A 24759-nucleotide genomic window follows, 5' to 3' on the forward strand; every position below is an offset into this window, starting at 1 on the left:
ATGATCTCAGGGAAGAAAATAGCTAAAAGGCCAGATGAAGGTACTAAAAATCAAAGCTTAAAATAATTGACAGCTCATCAGACTAAATCTGAACTCTGCTAAAATTCTCCACCAGATGAAAACTCTTGTTATGAAAATAGTGCTGAACAGCTGAGAGCAGGACAAGCTGGCCTGATTTTCTCTGGTCTCAGAAGCTAAACTGCTGCTAAGAAGTGCTTTTGTTTGTAACCTTAGATACATTTTACAGTCATTTAGACCAGAGAGTCTGATTAAAAATGCATCTGCAAATACAGAGGGGAGATTCTCAGTCTTTAAAGAGCCATAAAGCTGTTTTGAACAAGCACCTAAGGATCATTTCCCATCTCCTCCAGTTCCTAGAAACCATGGGAATGAAGCAAACTGGGAAGAAGACAAGCCAGTATTTTTTTTTTAATTCCATTCTTGATGAAGTTCAATATAGTTTCAGAAGTAACAGGTTACTCAGTGCTAGTTAACCCAGATCTGGTCACTCGTCCGGTCAGCGTTCAACCAAGGCTTCAGGATATTGGTGCCCTTTCAGTTACAGGAGAAAAAAACAAGTTTCCCGCGGATTTTGGAGTGAGGACGGGGTTCAGTTCGGCCCCTGCCCCCGCCTGCGGGGCGGCGGCGGCGGGATGGCTCCGTGCGCTCCCCCCCGGCCGCCGCTGCAGCCGCCTGGAGCTGCCCGCTCCCCCCAGCGGCTCGGGCACACGCAACAGAACTGACTTTTCCTCCCAACACTTTATATCGTTAGAACGCATCATTGGAACGTGTCGCTGTTTTGTTTACCTCACGCACCACACTTCGTTCACCCGCACCAGGAGAAGCGGCCATCGATGGCTTTGCTAGCCTGAGCGCGCCGTGCAGCGTCGGCTGCGCCCTGCAGACACGGCCCGATGCCCCAGGCAACCCCCGCGCGGGGCTTCGCTCGGGCCGCGCAGGCCGCCGTGCCCCCCAGTACCGGGCCGAGCCCCTGTCCAGGCAGCGGCCAGCGGGGCGCGGCGGCCCGCAGGCACCTGAGCGCGGCGGCTGCGCGGGGGGCGAGCGGGCGGGGCCGGCCCGGCCCGGCCCTCACATGCGCGGCGCCGCGGGAGCCATTGGCCGCCGCCGGGCCGCGGGGCCGGCCCTCGCCGGCAGCCGGTGCTGTCCGTGCGCCGAGCCATGCGGGTGCGCGCCGCATACGGAGAGCGCGCTGCAGGGCGCTGCTAGGAGCCGAGCCCGCCCGGCCCGGCCCGGCCTCCCCCTCCCCTCCGAGCCCGCCGCCGCCCGCATGGCAGCGCCGCGGGAGTGACCGCCCCGGAGAAGGTCTGCGTCCCCGCGGCACGGCACGGCCCGGCCCGGCGTGGCGCGGCCGGGCGGCTTTCGGGGTCCCTCAGCCCGCGGGGCCGTCCCTGAGGTGAGCCGCGCGCGGGGCCGCGGGGAGGGGGCGGCATCGACACCGGCCCCGGCCCCCCCGCCTCTCCCCGCGCTCTCCCCGCGCCCTCCGTGGCCCTCGCCTACTGGTTTTTTTTTCCGCCTTCAAACCGGCCTGGGTCGGTTCGCGCCCTGGCTGCCGGCGCCGGTGTGCCCGGGGCGCCTCCGAGCCTGGGCGCCGCCGCCGGGACCCCCCGCCGCGCTTTCGCCTCGGGGCGCGCACCCCGCGGGCCGTGCCGCCGTGCCCCGTGCCGGGCCGGGCCGGGCTGGGAGCACGGCGTGCCGGTGGGAACGCGGCGGAGAAAAGCGAGCTCCGTCCCGGGGCCGGCGGTGCGAGCTCCGAGCGGGGGGCGCCAGCCGGGTGCCCTTTGTGTGGGGCCAACCGTTCCGGGGGCTGCAACGCGCGGGTTCGAGAGGCCTAAACCTGTCAATAGAACCCATCCCGGGGGCAACGCCAGCCCCTGCCGGAGGATCGCCCCTAGCATCCCGAGGCACGTATCCTCCCAGCTCCCCAGTACGTGGCCATATCGACTCCTGCTCCTTGAGGATCCCCGAGCCTGGCACGGCAGCTCCTCTGTCTTTCAACCTCCATTCCCCCCCGCCCCATCCCCGTTACAAGTGCCGCCACTGCTGTTAAACAAACACCAATTCAGGCACAGAAAGCTTGTGACTTGCCCAGCATCCTTCAGGGAAGCTGGTCTGCGGTCGGGGGGATGCAGGCTGTGGGTTTCCAGCACGCCAGCAGCCCGTGGCAGTTTCTTCTCTGGATGCTCCCAGTGTGTAAGAGCCATGAGGTAGGTTACTCAGACTTGAAAATGGAGGACGGTAGTGGTAACCACCCTGTTGTTTGGTGGAATAAGTCTCAGCAGTACTTCCTGTAATGGTGGTGCTGAAAGTGATGTTTTACTTGGTTTAGCTGCTGGTGCAGAGAGCAAAACATCTCCGGTACTAGCTTTGGGGTACCTGCTACTCATAAGCATTGTCAGTTACAGCTTTTTTTTCTAATAGCCTAGAGAAGTGTTTTGATTTTTTTTCAGCATTATGTCTGTCAGGCATGGTAGGGAAGAATCATCTTTTCTCCTCTAAAACTGAAGGTGGAGAATGGCTATGCCCTCTTGTTTGGAAGAGCGGGCTTTAGGATGTGAGAAATTTGCAGGAACAGCACTGAGATTTTGATCCCGCAGCTCTGAGCCATTAAAAAAGCACTCTCATCCCAGATGGGGTGGCTAAATTCCTTTCTCTGTGCCTTTTTTTAAATTTTTTTTCCCCCTTTCTTCCTCGTCAGTTTTCCTGGTGGCAGAGGAAACCCCTTTTCTTCAAACTTAGGGTAAGGATTGGTGGTATAGAAGGTTAGTGTTACGTTATTTGCTCTTGATTGCCATCTTAAATTAATTCACCAAGGCTTGCTCAGAGGTCAGGATCCTACTCATTCTTTGTGATTTACAAATCCCCTATAAACCTTTTATTGTTAGCTGAAACTGATTTATAAGGTCCTGACCTAGGAATATGCTACTCTGGCTATGTTTTTTTGTGCTGTACACCATTTTCTTCCGTGTTTCTGAGCAAGCATTGCCTTTATAATAAACTCATTTGGTGCTTTGCCTGTATCTTGCTCGACGTGGAAAACACTAGTCTGTTATGTCTGCTGTATCTGTTTTGCACATAATAAGCAGGGAATATTTAAATATAGATACTGTTATTTGCAGTCAAGATGACTTTGATAAAGATCCAAAGTTTACAAGGGCTATGTGAGGTAACACGGGGAAGGGAGCAGCATTAAGCAGTAATTTATTTTGTAAGATCCAGGTGTGCGCAATAGACATCTGCTCCAGTCCTGACACCTTTGAGGGGACAGTAGTCTGTCCAGTGTGTTCAGACCTGGAGGAGGCATTGTAAAGCAGCAGCACCAACAACGGGGAAAGTCTGCGTGCAGCCGTCACGGGAAGGTAATTATTAATAGGAACAAACCAGTACAATAATGATGCAAGAGAGTGAAAGCACTTAGGTGCTTGCTGTGGAAAGATTAACTAGTGTATGTTGTGCTAACACATAACTGCACATGTAAAATACAGTTCTTGTATTCTGGTTCTATAGCCCAGTATTCCTGTTGCCTCAGACAAGCCCCTTTCTCTTCTGTAGCCGTAGGTAGGTGGTGGTATGGAGATGTCACAACTGTATGTTGTGTGTGGACAGCTTTCTTGATTGCGTGTGCCTGGAGAGTGAGAAAAAAGCTAATGTTGTGGGTGATATGGCTGCAATAGGTCCTGCCAGTGACAGGAGGATTATAAAATAAAGGCTAGTGAAGAAAAGGTTATGTATGTCCCTGTGGTCAAAAGCACTTGTGACCATGTGTGTTGTGGCTTGGTGCAGTTTTATAAGAAGTAACTGTACTGAAATTTCCTGCCTTGAAGTTAGTTCTTCTAATTTCTCCAAGTCTTCCTGTTCCTTTTGTGTATTGAGGTCCCATTCAAAATCTGTTGAAGCCAGTCAGTGGGAGTAAGTGGATTTTGAACTGGGGGTCCTGTACCACTGGCTGAGTTTCTTTTCCTCCTTGTGTTCTCGATGTCACTGGCCACTGTGTCTGTTCCTCCTTTTGCTGCATACCAGTGGGTTGGCTTGGGACATCTGGCGGGCAGAGCACTGACTCAGCCCTCAGCCCAGGGTCTCCTTTGCTTTCTTCTCCACCTCTAAGAGCCAGAGGGGAGTTTTGATGCTGTGATCACTGAGGATGAATTAGTCGTGAGGCTTAAAGCATTTAATCGGTGTGGGGCAGCTTTACTGAGAAGTAGCTTGAGTCACAAATGGTGTCATGGGGGAATGCAGTGAACTAGCTTGTCAACTAGATGTAAACAAAAGGGAGTTCCAGAGTTAGTATTTTACCAAATAATGAACTCTGAAGGTTTTTCATTTCTTTTCAAAAAACCAATCCGTATCTTCCAGTTAATTCATAATTGTTGTAGATCCGTAAATATTTATAAAACACAACTAGGAGTATTTGTTATACCCAAATGTTAATATATAAAGTGGAACGAACCAAACGTGCTATTTCAGTTTCTGCTGTTTAAATGTCCCCATTTCTTGCTTAGCACTGAAACAAGACTACACAATTCTCCTTTTGTTTTTTTTTCTCTTTTCTTTCTGTTTTATTTATTCATTTATTGTCTCTTGTGGTGGGAAGATTATATCGTAGAAAAAAAAGCTATTGATGTATTAAGGAAAATGGCAATAATTTTCCCCAGAAACCTTACATTTAGATAAAGGCTTGTTTGTGCTTTTGCATAACTGACATTTTAAACATCTTTTTATAACAAGCAGTGAAAAGTCTGTGGACTTCACCATGCAAAGACTTGTGCACATGACTAATTTTCCACACATGTATAGGCTCATGAGGACAACGCATGCATGCATGAGGCTCTCTGGGGTCATGGTAAAAGTGCTTGAACTTGAAAGTTTATTCTTGGCTGTGATACTGAGGTTCTGTGGGCCTACGCTTGTAAGTATTTGCCAGACAAGGGCTGAAATACAGAGAAGGATGTTTGTCAAATGCAGTTTTCTAGCAGGTACCAGCGTTATATTTGTAAAACTGATTGTAATTAGTGTTTCAAAGCTACTCTGTACCTCTCGCCTTGAGAACACTTTGAGCTATGTGTTTTCAAAGTCTGACTTGCTTGTGTTGGGGATGGGTTTGGCTCAAGATCTTTTGGTCTAAGCAAATTGAGTGCAATTTTCTTTTAACCATATAACAAAGAATAGGTATTGATTGCTTGCCAAACAATTTTTCCCCTCAGAGATTCCAAAAAAAATTTAGGGAAGAACAAAGCCAGTATTTCTAGTGTTTGACTTCTTGAGAATCATCTTGAGTTTTGGCATGTTAAAAGGGAAAGTGCGTCACAAGTCAAGTTGGCATTTTCTAATACCATCAGTAATACTAATTTCCACATCATTAATTTTAACTGACACCGCTTCAGCCTTTCTCTTGCCACAAATTTCTTTTTAATTAAAAGAATTGAAGCTCTTTTCACTTATTTCTATATCCTGCTCAGCTTTATTCTTCCAGTTTTGCCAGAACTGGTTCCTGTCTCCCTTCAGGAAATGAGATAGGAAGAGAAGCTCAAAGAAATACCTTCCCTTTTCTTCTTCCTCTTCTGCGAGTATAAATCAGGATATGAAAACACAGTTGTTTGTGTAGTCTCAAAACTGTTGCTACCTGTAATTTTTCTTCTTTCCACTTGAGCTTTTTCCTCAGAAGTGATTTATTCTAAGACTGAAGTAGTTGTGATATTCCAGACTTCAGAAACAATCATGATGTAACATACAGCTACTCTTAGGGGAGGAGGAAAGTTATTTGTTGCTCATTTTTTTTTTTTTCTTTCAGAGACCCTTTTCTTGGTGAAGGTAACTCTGATGAAGCAGCAGTAAAACCAACCAGGTTGAAAGCATGTGGCAGCCAGCAGTGGGTGAGGGTAGCCATTACCTTATTCACAGTGGTCCTGCATTTTGTATTATGTATGCAAAAAATATATATATATATAAATAGAAAAAGAAATGGTCTGATTTTTGTGATCTGCCTTGCTCCTTGTTAGTGTTAAAAAAAGAATCTTCTCTGTATGTGGTCTTTTAATTAAAAGTTAGGCATCTCAGGTGTTCTGTCTTATGAAGCTCTCCTTTGAAGACTAGGAAAATGCCATCAATGGAAGATTTCTCAGACCCAAGGGGTAGGCATGACTGCTGCTGTTGCTACCTTTTCCTATCAAACATCTCTTCAAACTGTTTGCTGTGCATTTAAATGTGAAAAAATGGCACTATTCCAAAAACTGGAGTTTTAAAATCCCTTTCTATTCACTTGCTCAGGATTTTTCTGTCTTGAGTCACATCTCCTGATGCTTTCCCCTGTATATTGAGACCATAGGTGGGGCCACCTAAATACAGGTGTCTATTGCAGGATGTCTTATCTGCGGTACTTGCATGGAGCTGGTAAATGGAATCATAGAATCATATTGGTTGGAAAAGGCCTTTAAGATCATAAAGTCCAACCATAAATGGTGAGACCTACAACAAATGTCCTGAAGCATCTGCTGGAGACCAGCGATGCTCCAGATGGACCCCTTCCCTAGATCCATTATGTAAAGATATACACACAGAAAGGAAAAAATCAGACACAAAGGCTCTTTATAGCCCTTGCAGTGAAGCAGCGAGGCAGGCTGCTACCCGCCCCCATGCAACCTAATGGCTGCAGAGCCACAGCCAAGATACAGGGTGGTGGTTTCCCGCTACCCCCCCACTCCCTCCTTGGACTTCATTCTTTACAAGTCAGCACTGGGATAAGTTTCTCTAAAAAAGGTGTTCTTGATCGCCCTTGGGTTCTACAGAAGCCAAGGCTGCTGCACCTCTAGTGTTTTTAAGTGTGGCCAATGCCACAGATACCAACATGCCCGCTAAAAGCAGCGTTGGTTTTTTTTTGGGTGGACTTTGTTTGAAGCACTTTTCTTGCTGCAGTGATCTTCCAACTTGGGATTATAGTTTTAAGGAGAAAACAAGTGCATAGGATGTGTGTATGAATATGATGTCTGAATAGCTATCTGTTCTTCAGCCATTGTTAGGTGCTTTCAGCTGGTGTGAGAACTTGTATAAAGAACACCCACGCCTGGAATAACCCTAGTGCAGGCGTGCTGAAGCTGTGTGTGCTAGAGATGGAGGCAGTTCTGTAATTTTGCAGTACCTTAAGGTCAAAAGAAAAGCTGGTAAACGCAGGGAGATCTTTCATCTAGCTTGATACGTGCACACGCAAAGTTGATTTTGTTTTATTTTGTGAGCAAAAACTATAGTTTATCAGTCTTAAATGCAGTGATTAAAAAACCCCAAGCTTATCCAACACTAATTTGCTAATCATTGAAAATAACCTTTCGGTTGAAAAACTGCTTCTGCGAATATTAATATTTTAGACAGAAGTATTATGTAATAGACATTTTGTCGCCTTTGCAGTCCTGCACAGAGGAACACATTGTTAAGCTGATGTCATTTGGATTGTTCAATATAAATTTGTCCACTAAACCAATGCGAATGTCAGTGAATGATTAAAAAAAAAAAAGAGTCCATCTTGCATATTTGTACATAGTGGTTTGTGTACAGATTGTGGAAAGGGAGGATAGGAATTATTTTGGTCTGATAGTCTCTGTATTAAAATTTGAGTGAGAAGTGTGCAAGGTAGTGAACTAGCTTGCTTTGTTTTCAAGCACTGCTATGGTCACAAATGCTTTCCACATGCATTAGCAATTGCCTTCATCAAAGATGCATGGAGGAACCAGACTTCACGCTTAATCTGACTGGTGTTTAAAAATACAAACTGAGAAGTCTATATACAGGGTTCCTCTCAATGGCTGCCATCCAGAAACTTTAATGTACTTGCTTTCTGTCTAATTAAATTAAGAAATAAAGCCTAAACTACCTAGCTTAGAGGAGGAACTGACAAAAGAGGAATGAAACTTTTTATGCACTTGAGTTTTTTAAAGTAACATTTGCTGGTTTATAACCCATACTAAATTTCTTCACTGTTTTACCTCCTTAGCATTGTTAGCAGGCAGAAGGGGAAGACTGCTTGATAGTTTGGGTCCTCTCCTTTTCTGTCCTTCTGACAACAAATCTGTTGACTCTTGAAATGAGGAAGTGGAGGAATGCAGATACACAAATGCTCGTTGGTGCAGCAGGAATTGTGACCTTGGTCAGTGCTAGTGCCCCCATGGAACGTGGGTAGGAAAGTGTCTAACAGGAGAACGATGGGAGAAGAGTGGTTCTTGGAAAAAAAGGGTGGACCAAGAATGAGACAGAATTGTACTAATAATAAATCAGGAAAATAAAAAATGCAGTGGTTTGGACAAGACTCTTATTTCCAGTGGTTAAAATTTGTGGTTACGCTTTGTTTATTTTTAGTGTAATTTGATTTAGGATGTACCTAGATTGAAAGGTGAATTTAAGAGTGTCCTTGTTAGCATCAATCAGTCTAATCAAAACAGATTTTAAAGAAAGAAACTGCTGGGGCCAGAGTTACAGGAGAACAAAAGTAGTAAAGCAGGTAGGAAAGCCAGAAAATAAAAACGAGAGGCATGCGAAAATATAAAAGAAAATAGTAACGCTGTGGCAAAGAAAAAGAGTTAACAAAACCATTGAGATAAGTGTGAATGTGTATAAAATAAAATCTTAAAACTCGAAGTTGTATGTGCTCTGAATGTGGAAAGTGTATGAAACCTGTTAGTTTGATGGAGGGAGTCTCACCTCCAGAAACAAGACTTTCATGCTCACAGCGGAATGGCAAGGTTCTCCCAGTTTGCAATCAGCTTGAAAGCATGTTGCAGAGTAATACAGAGCCCTGCGTGGACATGCGTATTCATTACAGTAAATTTAATGAGCACCTATAAACTTACTTGTTGCGTTGGTGCAGGCCTGGTTTTGGTTGAATAGTTTTGCACCTGTCTGATTTCTGTTGTAAAATCGTGGTCTGTCCACGTGCACAGTGGCCCAGAGCACCCGGTCACAACCAGTGTGCAGCTGGTCAGTGTGAGGGGCACGCGATGCTCCTCCTCTGCTGTTCCTTTTGTGAATGAAGAGAGGATGGCAGCCCTCCATGCTCTGATTGCTTCTGATTTGTCACTTCATCTTCAGTGTCTGGTCATTTACCCGCTTGCTGCCTGAACTGGTAAGATCTTGGACCTGGCTTGCTGTTTGCTAAAGAGCGTAATACCAGAGCTACCACCAGCAGCCCCCTCTTGTTGCCTGCAGATCAGACAGTGGATTACCTGTAGCGCTGGGGGATTTTGCCTGCTTGCCCAGCAAGGTTTGATTCGTTAATGTCTTGGTTATATTCCTGCCTTCTGCAACAGAAGACAGAAAGCAGGGAGAAGATTGCATGCAGCCCCTGGCTCATGGAGAGGGCAAGAGGAGGTGGCCACGAAGAGAAAGAAAGAATCATAGGGGGCTCCTGAAATAAAAGGGGTGTTGAGTGACATGTGGAAAGCTGCGGCGAGGCCCCAGTATGGACAATGAACTCTGCAGGGAGCAGCAGTGGGATCCTGTAGGCGCCCATAGTGTAGGAGCAATGCCTAAGGTGCTTTCCAAAGGGAGTGTGGTTTCAAGACCAGCTGGAGCAAATCTGAGCTTGCACTACTGTTGAAAGTGGAGGTCCTGCCCACCTGCCTCTACCTTGGTCAGGCAGGATGCTTCCCCCAGGCACACACCAGGGGAGAGAGTTGGAGTGTTTAGCAGCAGGGTGGCTATAAAGCAGCTTAAGCAGGTTGCAAAACCTCACTCAGAGATAGCAACAAAATCTGGTATTTATCTGGTTAGGTTACATGCTGCTTTGGACAATACTTTTACAGTAGGTTTCTGTGCTGGTTTTGGTGTTGTGTTTTTCTTTTGATGGCATGACTTTTTTGCTGTGTGGTGGTTTGTTGTTTTTCTTATGCAGCAGCAAGGGAGGAAGATGGCACTTCAAAGTGATTGTCAAATGTCTGCTCTTGGCTGGGTACTTGGAGATACGTTTAGAACCCAAATTACTCAGTTGTGCTGAAATTAAACCTCTAATGACTGGAACTGCTTCACTTATTTTATTAGCTGAAGGTTTTTCCCCCAGGTTCTCTACTTCCCCAAAATACTGTCATTTCCCTCCTCTTTCTTTACAGAATTCATAATAATTTGCTCTATAAGTGCATCATCTGATTTTTTCACTCTGTTAGGAACATTTGTTTCTGTTAAATGCAACCTCTGTTAAGTGCAACAGAAGTGGTGTTTTCCTTAGTGGAAAAGATGTTTGATCAAGTGACTGTACAAATGAAGGCTGCCACATGTAGGTCTACAGTATATAGGACGTGGCATTTGGAGGTTGCACGTGTTATGCCTGAAGTGCCAAGTGCCTGGCTGTGATTCAGGTAAAATTGGCACTGGGTGATGCCAATACCCTGGTGTAAGTCTTTCCCTATGCTGAAAGGACCTGGAAGAAAAAAGAGAGGATTAAAGGGAATGAGTGCCAGAGGGGAACTAGGTTATAAAAGAAGTGGTACATGTGCTCCTGTCTAACCTTCATACCCACTGTTCCACATACTGACTCTGTAACAATGGGTGCATATTCTTGTATCAGAGCAGATGTTTCTGTAAGTAAGACATTTCTTTGTTTTAATAAATTGATGTTGTCACTTCAAAATGGGAGAGGGAGTTGAAGGAGGAAGCATAAAGTGAGAATTCTTCAAATGAGATTTGGAATAACATCCAGGAGGATTTCTGTGGCAAGAACTGTGGGGAAGATTCCTTCACTGGTCTTGGCTCTGCCCAAGCATGTACTTATGCGCTGATATGATTTATATGAGAATTTCTGCCTTAGGTAGTTGTTAGGTTTGTTGTTTTTTTTTTTTGTTTTGGTTTTCTTTTTTAACCAAAGTCTCATGAGTGTGCTTTGTCATTTGTTTCCTTCCACCTCTCCTCCAGGTATGATCCAACTCATGCTCAGTCTGTTCTGGTAAGGGGAGGGTGGTGGTGATGGATGTCAGCAGTCTTTCAGATTGCGATACAACTCGTTGAAGACAAGCTGTCCTGTTCTTCCATGCCTTCCCAAGTGTGGTGGTGGTGCTTTTCCTTAAGCACTGATGCATTTTCAAAAAATGCAGCCCTCCTACTTTGGAGATGGGTGCTGCCTTTGCCTTCTGTTTTCAAAAACTGTTCGTTGCCTTTGGCGTGGCTGCTGAGAAGGGGTTGGGGGGCATGGCAAGCTTTGCTTAGGCCGTTCTTATGTGGGTCTCTGACCTTGTGAAAAAAGGTTACAGAAACAGTCAAGGTGAATGGCCCTGTGGCTATGAGAGCACATTCAGTCAGAGCTCAAAGTATGATCCAAAGGTCTGTTCTGAAACCTGCTTGCAATAGACCTTTGTAAAGTATCTAGTCAGAGATATTTTTTTTTCCCTCTGCGTGTTTAAAAACCAACAGTCTCTGAAAACTCCAGTTCTGGTGATGTATGCTGCAAAAAGGGATTTAGTTCTCCCAAGACCACTTGACCACCCTGACCCCTTTGAAGGAGGAAATTATTTAAGATGCATATTTTATCTGTGTATTTGGCAGTGTCTTCCCCATCTCCTTTATCCTGGATCTTTACTGCTAAGAAGAAACCTGGAACAGCAGGTTCCTGCTGACCTTTAAAATGCTCTCAGTGGAAAGCATGACACAGGGCTTGTTCCTGTGGGTTTCTGAGTGCCAGTGGGTGCCAACCCTGAAAAGGCTTTGGAAAATAAGTTAAGAGGGAAGTATGTGCTGGTGGTGGGGTGCTGGTGCTTGCTTGATTTTTTTTTTATTATTATTTTTTTTTCTGCAGTGGTTTGGGAGCAGCTCAGGTGAGTGAGTGCACCGTGCTTGGTGCTGTGCACAGACCCTTTGGCAGAGCAGCTCACTGCTGCAGCCACTGCTGGTGTGGAGGCAAGGGGCTGGGGGCCGATGGCTGAAGCAGGGGATGCAGCTCGTTGTCCCTACCTTTGAGCCCTGGCTGTGGAGTGTCCCCCACACTGAAGGGCAGCCCCGGTTCCTGGTGAGGTGCTGCTGCCAGCCGGGCTGGGGCTTGCCAGCCTTGTAGCGAGTGCCCTGCTGTGCTGGCGTTTGCAGCCTGGCAGCAGTGTGCGGTGGCTGGCGGTGCTAGGAAGGGCTTGGGCACACAGCAGCGGTGCTTGGGGCGCAGCCAGGGCAGGAGAGGCATGAAAAGGGCAGCAAGGCAATGGTGGCCAGCCTGCTGCGCACGGAGAGTCATGCAGAGTTGTGCCTGTTGCTAGGGGACTTGTTTCAGTTAGGAAACAGCATCAGTCTACGTAGCAACTTTCTTGGTGTTTGTTGATTGGAGGCAATTACTGTAAAATGCTTGATTTATAACGAGGCATACTTAATAAGCAGCAAACTAAAATAAATACTCATGAACTACCTGCTGGAGTCTGGCTGTTCATTTTGCTGAGCTGTTGCTTTCCATCTGCAGGCTCTGCTCTGCCCTGGAGCCTCTGCGTCACTTAAGTTGAAGGTAGCGGTGCTGGGATCTTGGCTGGTGGAACTGTTGAGCTAAAGGAGGAGGGAGGAGAGTCCTGGTTCTTCTCCGTTTTGTTCATGCCAGCAATAGAGGTGTTTTTTTCCGGGCAGCTCATTGATTCAGAGTGGGCTGCTTGCCTGGCATACTGCTGTAATGCAGCAGTTCGAGTGTGATCAAAGCGGTTGCATGGAGCATACACGGTGTGCAGCTACCACATCATTGGGGTCTTGTCTGGCTTTTGTGGTGGTGTAGAGAAGTGGCAGTGTAGAAATAGCAGTGCTATTGGTTAAGTTTGGATGAGCCGATGTATTTAAGAATATATGTGGGAAATAGCAAATGGCTAGTTTGAGGGATCTCCACCCTTCAAGAATAGGACAACTCAGAGTATTTCTGAAATTACAAATCTAAGGGTACACTCGGTGCCTTCCCCAGAGATAAGGTGTTGGTGGCAAAAGAATGACTAATGCTCTGCTTCCGTGTTGCAGACTGCCGTTTCTCTTGACGCCCCACTAGCATCAACACTATTTTTGGCCACTTTGATTCACAGAAGTTTGTTTTTATGCAGGAAGAGTCCGTGGTGCTTGTCAAAATGAGAAAGTGACTGTCAGCGCCTGGCTTGGTATTCCTGTCACTGGAGCCTCCTGGAACCAGCGCTCAGCCCAGGTGAAGCCAGAGGAGGAAGGAGGAAAAGCACAGCCTGATCAGGTACTGAGCCAGGAATGGGAAAAGCTGTCTGATGCTGAGTTGAAGTTGTGGATGATCCTTAGTTATAAAAATAGAGTTCCGTTCCTTAAAAAATTTTGTTAAACATGCGTGATACGGTGGTGGCCCAGTAATGACAACCATGTAACCTGTGGACCTGGCATGGGTGTGTGTTATATCACAGAGTGGCTGGGGTTGGAAAGGACCTCTGGAGATAATATAGTCCACCCCCCCGCTAAAGCTGGTTCACCTGGAGCAGGTTGCACAAGCTTGAGTTCTGTAACAGATCTGAGGTAAACATAAACAAATACAACTTTAAGTTTTCAGAGGTATATTGATTTACACATCTAATGTGCAGCACAGCTCAGTATGTGTTTGCCAATACCTGTAGCCAGGCTCCATGTGAGTTGGAAAGAATGGACCAGGAATACTCTTAACACATTTGAAGGCTGAAGAGCAGTTTGGTGTCTGGAGGTTAAACTCTTCCGTCAGCCTCATTCTTTGTTCTAACAGGCAGATATAAGCACCCGCTTTCGAGGAGCCCAATGTTCTGTGGCAACCATAGAGCACAGAAAGGTAGCAGTCTGATGGGTTTTAAGACATAACCAACTATCAGCTTGCTAGTTGTGGTTTTATTTCCTTGGATTCCCATAACTGTTCCCGGAAACTGGTATTTGTTCTTGCGTTCAAGTCTTTCAGGTTGTCATACTTAAGAAGACTTACTTAGGTTCATATTTTTGTATGAAGACAGCCAGAGTAGTTCAAGGCTTTGGTTTATTGTATTCAATTTATTTTTTTCTTACCTAACTGTACTTCGCAGTTTTTGTGGAGCTTCTGCTCTGAGGACCATGTTTTGAAACAACTTTGCTTTTTTTTTTATGCACCTTCAGAGATTCCTTAAGAACAGGGCTGCTACATATGTATGCTCATATAATGCTGGGATGGTAGTGGCCCGCAATTCACTTCTAGAGGGAAGAGTTTTTTGAAGAGGCATGATGTTTTTCACCTTGAGTGATGCTTTTTCTCCAGAAATAGCAGAATCTGTCCCTTAGACTGTCTGAATTAATTTGTCACATTTTTATGTTATTTATTCACCCAGGTGGGAACAGTGGGGGTTTGTTTAGATGAACTGTTAAGAAAATTATTCTTAATGTTCTAGGGGTAATTTCCAGCTCTGTCTGATTTTATCTTCTCTTGTGTGGTGGAAAAATGGAAGTATTTTTCTAGCATGCATTGGGAATCCTTCACTTCTTTGTCTTGGGAAATAAGGATCAGCATTTATTTGATTCAACAACCAGCTTCCTGCTTCCCAAGGAAGAGATAGTGGCTCATTTGCCTGCAAACATCCCTCCTGTGGAGAGTCTTTGTTGGGGAGTTAGAGGAAAGCTAACAGCTACTAGTGAGATAGCTGCATAGCAGGATGAAGGGGGATTATTGAAGCATTACTAGGAAATTCATGGCTGTGTGCAAGACCTTACGTACTCCCCAGACAAGCTGACCTAAATTCTGCAGCCAGGCCTTACTGGTTTCTGCATTGATGTGATGTGGCAGGCTAGATAACCTGCAGCAGATCTGATTTAAAAAAAGAAAAACAAAGGAAAAAAAGGAAAAGAAGAGGTCAGAGAAGATTTATATTTGAGTAGAAACACGGACAGGGCAGTCTGTATTAACTGTACTGAATCTATCTTAAATTTTTTTGTTGTTTTCTAAGCCACACTTCTCTATTCTTGAGTACTTTCCATGTAGTCAGGATGAGTCTGCATTATAAGGATGCTCATTAGGAAGAGTGGAGAGGTTGTTTACTCCTAGATGGGGAAATACCTGGATGGTTTTGTTCATTAAGAGGCTTTTACAGATGGTTTGGGGTTGAGATAGGTTTTAGCAAATGGTGATACGTATCTTATCAATAGTGAAGCAGTTAACCCAACTGACACTTAGTCACCTCTTGAGGGGAAATAGGATTAGCATCTACTTGACATAAATGGAACGGCTTGCGCTTATGCTTTCAGGCAGTCTGTTTCTCAAGATTGTGCATGACACACAAAACATGACACAAAAATCCAAACAGAAAATGAAATGCAACGTCTATCAAAATAAATTGGTCGGTCTGACCTGTGTGCAGGATTTTACTGCTGTTACTTCTTGTAGCAGGATTGTGACTTTGCAGTTTAGTTTCTGCTGGCACAGACCTGGTGTGATGGCAGTTACTGCTTCCTCCCTTTTTCTGTAGACGTAAGCTAGACTGATGCAACCTCTCCTTTGCCTTCACCCCTCCTGCGTGCATGCTGTCGTTACCCGGTCTCGCCACTTCCTCCTGAGGTGCCCCTACAGCTACGAGAGGAATTTTTCTGCTGGTGCTGCTTAAACTGGGTCCTATGAAAGGAGCGGTTTGTGCAGGCAGAAGAATTTTGCAGCCACTGGAAGGGCTTCTGCAGTAAGGTTTTTGCTGGCATGAGAGTAATCTTGGCTGATACAGCTAAATCAGCAAAATGTTGAAGTGTGGCTAGGGGCTTTTCTGTGCAAGTGTTCTGGTCTGGTTACTGTGATGGAGTGCATATGTGTGTGTATATATATAAAATATATTTGTGTCTGGAAACCTCTTTCGTGGGAGCATAAGCTTTCAGGTCTTTTGAATTTTCTTTGAGGGATTTCTGCAGCTGCAGAATCCTGTAGCACCAGGGGAAATAGCGATATCCTCAAACATAGCTGGTTTGTTTTGGATCACATTTCACTGATGTGCTTTAGATTTGTTTTAAGAACAACTTGTCTATATAAGCTGTTTGTTTACTCTATGCACATAATAAGCAGCAATGCCGACCTTCTTCTAGAAGTAATGAAGGGACCCAAGGAAGGTGGATTTGCTTGATTATTTTCTTTTAATTTCTTGTGCCCTGCTTTATCGGCATTTCAGCATGTAGTTCCTCTGTGTGGTGTAAGGCAGCGTTCATTCTCCAGAGGTAGGTGAGTCTGACAGATTCACTTGCTATGCATCAGCTCCCTCTGTGAGTTAATTACAAAAATGTATCAATACCAGACTTAATGTTGGGAGGTAACCTGTCGGCTTGTTCTGATCTGTTAATGGAGTGAGTGCCACGTGTAGCTTGTGCCAACGGTCCTTTGTATTTTATGTGTTTGAGCTGTGTGAGCTTGTGGCAGAGGTGGAGGATGAGGCCAGGAGTAGCTCACTTAAGAAAATAAAATCGTCTTTTAACAAAATCAATTTTTGACCAATGGCTACCAAAGGGCAGACAAAAGATGGATGTCCTGAAGTGCTGTGTGTTTCCAAGCATCCTTCAGCCTCTGGGGGACGGGGTGCCCTTCCCAGACGTGTTGCAAACGGCAGGCTTTCCTGGACGTTCGCCTACAGATTGACTTCTAACCCAACACCGAGGTACACCCCCCGCAGGTCTGGGTGCGCACGTAGTGAGTTATGTCGGTGTTGGTGCGGCCGTGGTTGGCACAGTGTTGGCAGCAAGGGCTGGCAGGGAGGGCAGCACTGCCCTGCGCTGGTCCAGCTCCCCAGCCCACCTGACAGACCTGCCGTGTGCCATAGGGAGCAGTGGGACCCTGCAGGGACTGGGACCAGTGGGGGAAGCACCACAGGCCAGCCCTGTTGCTGCCCCGCTGGGACTGGGTACAGCGAGGGGATTGGAGAGCAAGGGCTGTTTCCCCTGTGGGTGTGTTTCTGTGCCAGAAACAGCAGTTAGAAGTTTATTAATTGGCAAATTAACTTTATTTAAATTCCCCACGAAACTGATAAACTGTTTTTTGCTTGCAACAATGTTATTGCCAAAGCTGCCTCAAGGAAAAAGTAAATTTTTCCTTAGGTTTTAGGTAAATACATAAATAATATATACATATATAAAGTAGGTAGATACAGATGTCATTTTGATGACTTCTTTGCAATGAAAAGGATGTCTGCGTACCTCACCCCAACATTACAGCTTCCACGTCAGGTTGTCTTTTCTTCCTGTCCTCCCAGCAGAATTTTCACTGTTAATGTTAGACGCAGAAACTGGAAAACAGCCCTACTTCAGTGGTTTTTCCACTGTTTTTGCTCCCGCCCTTCTTTGCCTAGTGGGAGGCTTGCCCGTTACCGATAGCAGAGGGCAGTGCCCCTGGGCAGACGTCTGCGAGCAGAGCTGTGGGCAGCCAGCGTCTCCTGCCAGCTTGAGCCTGGCCACGGGCACCGATACCGGCTGCCGCGGGTGGGAGGGGGGAGCTGGCATTCCTCAGTGATCGGCAGGGAATTTACCATAGCAGAGAAAAATCTAAGCAGGGTCAAAATGCAGCAGTGCTCTCTTGGAACCTTTAGCGGAGTAATGTCATGTTGTGGATTTTCATATGTATTTCATTCTGTTTCCTACTGGATGTGTACCAGATTCAGTAGGCTGCAGTAATGTTAGCTGTGTGTTTTGACACAGCGTGATGCTGTTTTGAAATGTTTACCTGCTTTCAGTTCTCGTGTTTTGGATAGATGGGAAGAGATTCTCAACATGTGGTTGCTCCCCCAAGCTTCATCCCTTATCTTTGGGAGGTGATGCTCTCTCAAATAAGGGAGCACCATCACAGTGTGCTTGTTCTCTTAGAGGCTGGCTGTGAATACTGGAGCACCAAATCAGCATAGTGAGGTTCAGCATCGAAGGGTAAGGTATGCCCATCCTTGTCTGCACCTGATTTCATTTCACAGGGAGGTGAAACACTTCCAACAACGGAGAAACCACAGAAGGGCTTGGGTTGGGATGGGGGAAAGTTGGCCTTTCCAAAACCTGGGGGTTCTTACGTAGATGGGCCTAACATGTTGTCTAGTAACGTTGATATTGAAAAGGACACGCCATAAGAAGTCTGTGACATTGTTGCCTGGCACCTCAGACAGTGAAGATGGGAGGAGAAAGGAAGATTTGTGAGGGGAAAAATGAGCAAACAGCTCTTTACCTAATTATTTTAGTGCTGTTGTGGTTTAGCTTTAGTGCTGTTACTCTGTCCACAGCTTTTTATGGGCCTCTTTTAGAAAAATTTTAAATTTAAATAAATAATACATTTCTCTAGTTTTATTTATTCTTTCAAGTGCTATTGCTTGCTTGCAATTATAACATTCTACTGCCTCCGGTGACTGGATATATGAAATCCTGGCCTTTGTTGGGGAGCAATAAACTCCCAAACTTTGCACTCATCTGACTTGGCATTTCATGAAATAGCTCTTGCTCACTTTATTATTGGAAACTGTGGAAAAGTTTTCTATGCATAATTGGAATTGATTTGATCAATAAGGCATTAGCCTCTTTCCTATTCCTTCAACTCTTACGTTCTGCATGAGTTGGGCAAAAAAAATGTGTTTTTTCTGCTCATAAACTGAAGCTGCTGCCTTTTGAAGTAAAATGTTTTTTTCCAGGCAGTCTGCAAAACAAGTTCAAGTAATTACGTAAGGAACTTAGTGATAACATTACCGACGTTTGAAACATTGGGGGTGGGGTGGGGTGGGGAATCGGTGAAAATAAATTCTGTACAAAAGGAAAACCCCAGACAGCCCCTGTCCCCCCTCCCATGTGTTGTTTTGAAGTCCTGCAGTAGTTAAGAATGCTGCACAGGGTTTTGTTTTAAATCTCCTCTGCAGAGGAACTATGGTGGTTTTGGGCTTTTGAGGCAAAGCTCAACCATCCCACCCCACCCAAAAACGCAACAACTGCACCAGAGCTGCGGTCTGGGGTCTGGCCGTAGCTTGCAACTGGATCTGGCGGTCCCGCACACCTTGCCTTTTTGTCACGTCCTGCCACCTGGTGACTTGCTGCCTCCCATGACGCCGGGCTGGGATCTTGGTAATGCTGCTGGAGGCTGGGGGCAGTGGACATTCCTGTGGCTTGGGGGAAATGAGGAGGGCTGTGGAAATAGTGGTGTTGAATGGGATTTTCTTTAGATGCAAGAAGCAATGGGCTGTGATAGAGCTAGAACGTCCCATGTCAACTTACCACCTTTTGTTTGATGAGTAATGGCTGTTTTTTCCCCAAGTCTGTGTACTTCCTAGTTCTGGACAACACCTGACTGGTGGTAACTTGCAGTCGAGATCCACAGCAATGCCAGTATTTCCTTTCCAGGTGAGGGAACAGGATGGGAAGCAGCAGGGAAGCTCTGCAGGCTGTGGATGAGTGTTTGGGAAGGCAGAGGTGGGTGGTGGTGGAGCAGGGAGGTATCAAAATACACAGCATGGAGCAAAAAAGCATGGGTAACGTTATGGGAGTGTATCGGTTCATTTCTCCTTTGGATTGTGCCGTCCTGGTATGTGTATTTAGACTGGGACAATCTGGGATAACAGGCTTGGTAAAATAATCAGGTTGCCAAGAACTCCATCACCTTGTTAAGCATAATTTCAGATTTTTGATGTGTTTGTCCATCTTCAATGCAGCTAATTTAAGATACGTGTTTAAGATAAGGGGGTTTTAGCACTTTGTCTGTAGCTTCTCTCCTTACAGCTCACGTAAATTCTTCTGTTTGTTTTGGTTTTGCACCCCTGCTCTGTCTTAATTGGGGTTCAGTCTGAGGGCAACAACTGAGAAACTCCTTCTTTCACTAGAAGGGTATGTCTAGGTTGTAGGGGATGGGAAAATGAGAATTGGAGCTCTCATCTATAAACATTTATCAAAGCTTATTTCAACAGCCATTTTTGTCTTTGTTATAGTAGCTGGAGCTATGCCAACCAAAAAAGCCCCAAACCTGCTTTGCTTTGACATTTAGCTAGATCCTTATATATAATATCCTAATGAGGGGTAGAGTTACTTTCTGTTTTCTTTGTGTGTTGGATAGCACTTACATACATCATCGGTAGAACTTGGGTGGTTTTTTTGCAGTGTCATTGAGTTTCTTTTGCTTGCGTGGGTTACTCACATAGCTGTGTTAGTGGGAAGACAGATGCTTGAAATAGAAAAATATGATGAGGCAAGGGCTGTCAAGTATTATGCATATATTCTGTACCTTACATACTGAAGCCCTGACCTACTTGAGGCCTCTAGGTGCTTCTGCAGTGTTTAGCAATGATAAACTGCAACGTCTGGCAGAGGGATTCAGTGTGCAAGAATGACACCTAAAGAAACAACCTTTAATCCTATCCCTGAAATGAGCCAGTTTCAAGGTTTCTTATTTTGGGAGGGGTTGGATGGGGTGCTTTCATTCATGTGTATGCTGGTATGATGTTCAGTGGCCAGCACCTTGTGTTAATAATTGTTGGAAAAGTAATATTGTTAGAGCTGACTTATTTGACCTATTTTTCCTTGCATGTGTGCTGCAGTAATTCTTTGTGTGTGCATATATATCTATATATAAAAATATTCCCCCCCCCCCCCCCCCCCGAGATATTCAACATACCAGGAAAAGCCCCAGTCACCAATAATATCTGAAAACAGCAAAGTAAGTCAGAAGACCAGAAAGCCCCCAGATTGTCCCTTAAGAGCAACAAAATGAGCTATATTGTGGTCAAGGAGAGAGCTGTTTGCAGCCAAGGGCACTTGCTAAGGGGGAGATGGGATATGAAAACCCAAAAGCTATCTTTTTTTTTCTGAATGAGGACAAATGTAGTTGTGTTCTCCAAATAAATACTCGAAGTAGCTATGTTACTTAGTGTTCCTTATAATATTAAATGGCTGTGTTTCACAGCTTGTCACAAAAGGCCTTGGGGCTTATTTTTGGCTTTCTGGATAGTCTGATCACAGATGATAGAACTAGGCAGGCTAAAGGGTCATGGCATTTTAGAAAGATTTTCTTAAAAATAACTTGCTGACCTTTTAGAGTTGGAGGTATCCCCAAGATAAGCTGTTTCTGATTGATCTGAGGCCAGAGATATGTTTCTTGCTTATTAAATACACCAAGCATGGATAGATTTGTATAGTCTTGAAAGGCTGTGTGGATCAGCAGTGGTTGAAAATGTTTTCTGAAGTTTGAATGGGTTAAACAGTGTTCCTGGTGTTTCCTCACACCTTTCTTGTAATGTCATCTACCATGTTAAAGGTATATGTAGGGGATGGACATGTTTTCGTTCTGTATGTCCGTAGGGTGCATAAGGAATGCGCACCTTGTTTTCAGAGCAGCCACAGACTAGTCCTCAGGAGCTGAGTCACTGCTATTTTGTAAGCCGGGTTTGCCTTCCTTTCACGCTGTTCTGCATTTTTCTGTTCCCTAGTCCATGATAATGTAGATTTTTTTAAGTAAGTGTGCTGGTGTCAGGAAGCCTGCTTCCTAGAGTAGTTAGTGTCTTATCCCCATGTGCGTGGTGTGTACTTGGCCTGATTTGATACTAGCAAATGTAATTTTTGAGTGTTCCGTTTCTTTCTAGTTGGGTCTTCATCAAATTATGAGACAAAGGCACTTTCCTTGCAGCTGTCTTAACATGATCGTTAATAAACAATTATTATTAAATGTGGGGAATATTGTATTTAGTCTGTTGTTATTATACTGTCTTACTTGTATGGTCTTGTTTTCAATTTTCCCTACACAATGTTTGAGACTTCCCTGAGCCTCAGATTAATTGACATGTTCTACTTGCATTTTAACCAAGCTTCACTATAGGGATGCCGTGGTAGGGTGGGACTGGGAGAAATGGGCTGCTGGAAGGAATCAGAGGGAGAGTCATGGCTCTATAACTTGACAAGTTACAATGTGTAGTATGTATAATGCCTTGAATTATGACGCTGGATTCCACTATTTACTTTGAAAATCACTTAAACTTACTCTTATACCTTAGTAATACTTTATTTATGGGAGGTAAGGTATTTTCCTATGATTGATATAACTTTTTATTACTTCATTTTAGTTGGATCATTTTTTTTTTCCATTGGGAGCTTATAGGAGGAGGTAAGGTGCCAGAAATTTTCAGCAGTGTCATCTTTTTTATTTTTTAACAAAAAGCTTTTCTGAAAATAACTGCGTATCAATGTGTCTATCAAACTCTTCCAAGAGGCCTGCTACCTGTAATTTTTTTACAGCTTTGCTAGGTTAAAGTTTGAAGGTCTGATTGTTTTAATTGATGCTTTTGCAAAACTTCCGTAGCTGGAAAACAGACAAGTCACGTGCGTTTCATGTTACTTCTGCATGGTTAAAATCAAGGGCAGCAGTGTGGGCTACCACTAGAAGTATTCCCAGGAAAACCATATGGGAGAGACTAGGGGAGAGAGAACCCAGCAGAGGCTTTTTTTCCTGTTTCTACTGTAGCTCCAAGGCTGAACATAATAAAAGGGAAAAATGGAAACCATCCTCATGGAAAAAGGGTGGTGTGGTATCACTATTCCTGATAGTGGCCAGGAGTGCTGTGGAGAGGGGAGAAACAATAGGAAGCTTTTGGTTTCCTGGGTGGAGTTTCACATGTGACATTGACAATTGGGAGCCTGATACGAAGGCAAAGGCGTCGGGGCTGGTAGAAGCAGCACCTTCCCTGGGAACTGCTGGACTTCAGTCTGGGTGTTCCTACAGGAAACTCCACCCTCTCCTTCTATCTCTGTCTGGTACGTTTTCTAAGCTTTGATGTCCTCGTCTCATTAACTGCTGGCAAAAAGTTGCATGTGTGGGAGATATGCAAATGTGTTGTAATGTTCTGATACAATTTTAGCGCAGGAAAAGAGCAAGCTCTGTACATGCATATCACCAACTGAGCTCCGGTCTTGCAGCTTAGTTTATTTAATAGAGCTGTTACCTCTGAAAAGGGGTTTACATGGATGTGAGGTATAGGAGCAAGTTCTTAATTTTGTAAGCTTAAAAAGCAACTCCTATCAAGCCATGCTTCCATAAAACTAAATTCCTTTATAGGCGGTAGAAACTGTCTGTATGAGTGTAAGGAATTGGATTGTTTAATGGCATGTTTATTGAGGATTTCTGATGATGTGAATTCTCTCATTGCTTGCAGTGCATACCGTCATTGGAAGAATACTGGCTTTGCTATGAATAACTGAGGTGGACTTCATCTTCTCTTGTTTCTCTCAATGTAAAAATTACAAATACTGTTTTGCTTTATGGGTCGGGGGTTTTTTTGTGATTTTTCTTTTCAGGTTCAATGAGAACATGATCTTTTTGTGGGAGACAGGAATGAACGTACTAAAATCCTTTCTCATATGTAGGGTTAAGTATTGCACTCAGGAGGGTAATGTTCCAGTGGAATTGTAGTCTTTTCATAACAATTTAGACTTTGGTAAAGAAAGTGGATGAGTCATTGCAGGGGTTTGATAGCTGGAAAGATTGATTAATAATTAATTTAAAGCCAAGAATCCCCTTTCCTCTGTGTCCCAGCTTTCAGCCATTCAAAAGATCATCAGATTCCCATATGTAGTTTAGCATTTGAGTACTATGGACATGTTTGTTTTGATGTCTTTCCCTGAACTGCAAATGTTGGGTTTTCTTTTCTTACTTACACGTTATTTATAGAGAGATAAATGTCATACTTGGTTTGAGTGTTTTGATGAGGTTACAGCACTTGGAAAGAGCCAAATGTTCCCATTATTTTGGTGTGAGTGTTAGGGTTAATTATACTTGCTTCATAACAGTTTTGAGTTCCACTGGTATACTAGGTGCCTCATGGGCAAAGGTATTTTTTCAGTGTTTGTATGCTCTTGCGTACAGGTTCGTTTGCTTTACCTCAATAGGTTTTTGTCAGTCAAGGCATTACATTTCTACAGATTTGTGTTTGAGCTGGGTGTCTTAACGGGAAGCCCTAGATCCATGGTGCCTTTTTGCCTTTATGCTGGGATAATAGTAAAAGTGGAGAATGCTCCAGAATGAATGCAATGTGACCCTGAAGGGATGACTCTAAATTGGCCTTTTGAATTCAGTTAAATTAGCATAAATAATCTCTGTTTGAGGAGTTTTCCAAGTGCAGTAGGCCAAAGTCAAGGGGTCAATCAAAACCCATTCGTGAAGGGCATGGAAACTTCAGCAAGTTTTTGAAATCCTGGAAGATGTAAATTGATACCCTCTGAGTGCTCCTGTCTGGGGCAGATCTTTGATACAAGGTACATCTTTTGGCTCTGATCCTAGAAAAGGCAATAAATTGGGTTTTGTCATTTTATTAATTAAAACCACGCTATGTGCAGTCCTGAGCATTTTTGGTACTGAATCTTGAGTGTTTCGTGCATGGTGCATGTACATTGAGGTCTTTGTTGCTGGCAGCGTGCAAAAAGCCACTCTCCAACCTTTTGTTAATTTTTGTTCATTTTTAAGCATGAAAGGTGAATGAAAATGTGTAGTAATTTTACCTGGAGCTGTTGCTGTCATTCATAATTTAAAGCTGAAATGCTTCACATTTTCAGTTCATTGGGCTCCTTGATCAGTAAATCCTGAGCTGTGGCTCAGCGATAGTCTTCTGATCAGGCTCCTCTGAAAGGGCAGTGGCTGTCAGACACTTGGCACTGAGATGTAGCTGCAACCTTCTGTTGTTGGTGTTTGTGACATTGTATTTTGTCAGATATGTGGGGTGCAGCAGCTGAACCTTGTACTTTTCAAGGCCGGAGTCTGTGAAGAGTTGTCTGTGTTTTCCAGCTTGCAGATAGCGATACACTTTGGCCTACTTTAACCGTGAACTTTAATTTGCCTTAGTCAGAATTTAAGATTCAGTT

At 44.6% G+C, this 24759-nt stretch overlaps 1 protein-coding gene and 1 long non-coding RNA gene across 4 annotated transcripts in view; one reads left to right on the forward strand and one right to left on the reverse strand.

The window, feature by feature from the left end:
• Positions 1-491: 491 nt before the first annotated feature.
• Positions 492-24759, forward strand: part of LRRC8D (leucine rich repeat containing 8 VRAC subunit D) — a 52109-nt gene continuing 27841 nt past the window's right edge. Inside the window, exons 1-2 of one of the 3 annotated variants that reach the window (XM_080406677.1) lie at positions 492-1414; positions 13038-13177. Coding sequence is in view for 1 of the 3 variants with exons in the window: in XM_080406676.1 (XP_080262802.1) it covers positions 18969-18990 (22 nt within the window). In the remaining 2 variants the exon portion in view is untranslated. Of the gene's footprint in view, positions 1415-13037; positions 13178-18718; positions 18991-22443; positions 22660-24759 lie in introns of those variants that run through there. The other 2 variants (XM_080406676.1, XM_080406675.1) reach the window with 2 other exon arrangements.
• LOC308071367 lies at positions 15901-18578 on the reverse strand. Its single transcript, XR_013931116.1, has 2 exons — positions 17101-18578; positions 15901-16174 (listed from the first exon to the last, which is right to left on the reverse strand). It is a non-coding gene; the product is annotated as an uncharacterized lncRNA (long non-coding RNA).

The sequence above is a fragment of the Falco punctatus genome, assembly GCF_963210335.1.
Source record: "Falco punctatus genome assembly, chromosome: 11".
Lineage (NCBI taxonomy): Eukaryota > Metazoa > Chordata > Aves > Falconiformes > Falconidae > Falco > Falco punctatus.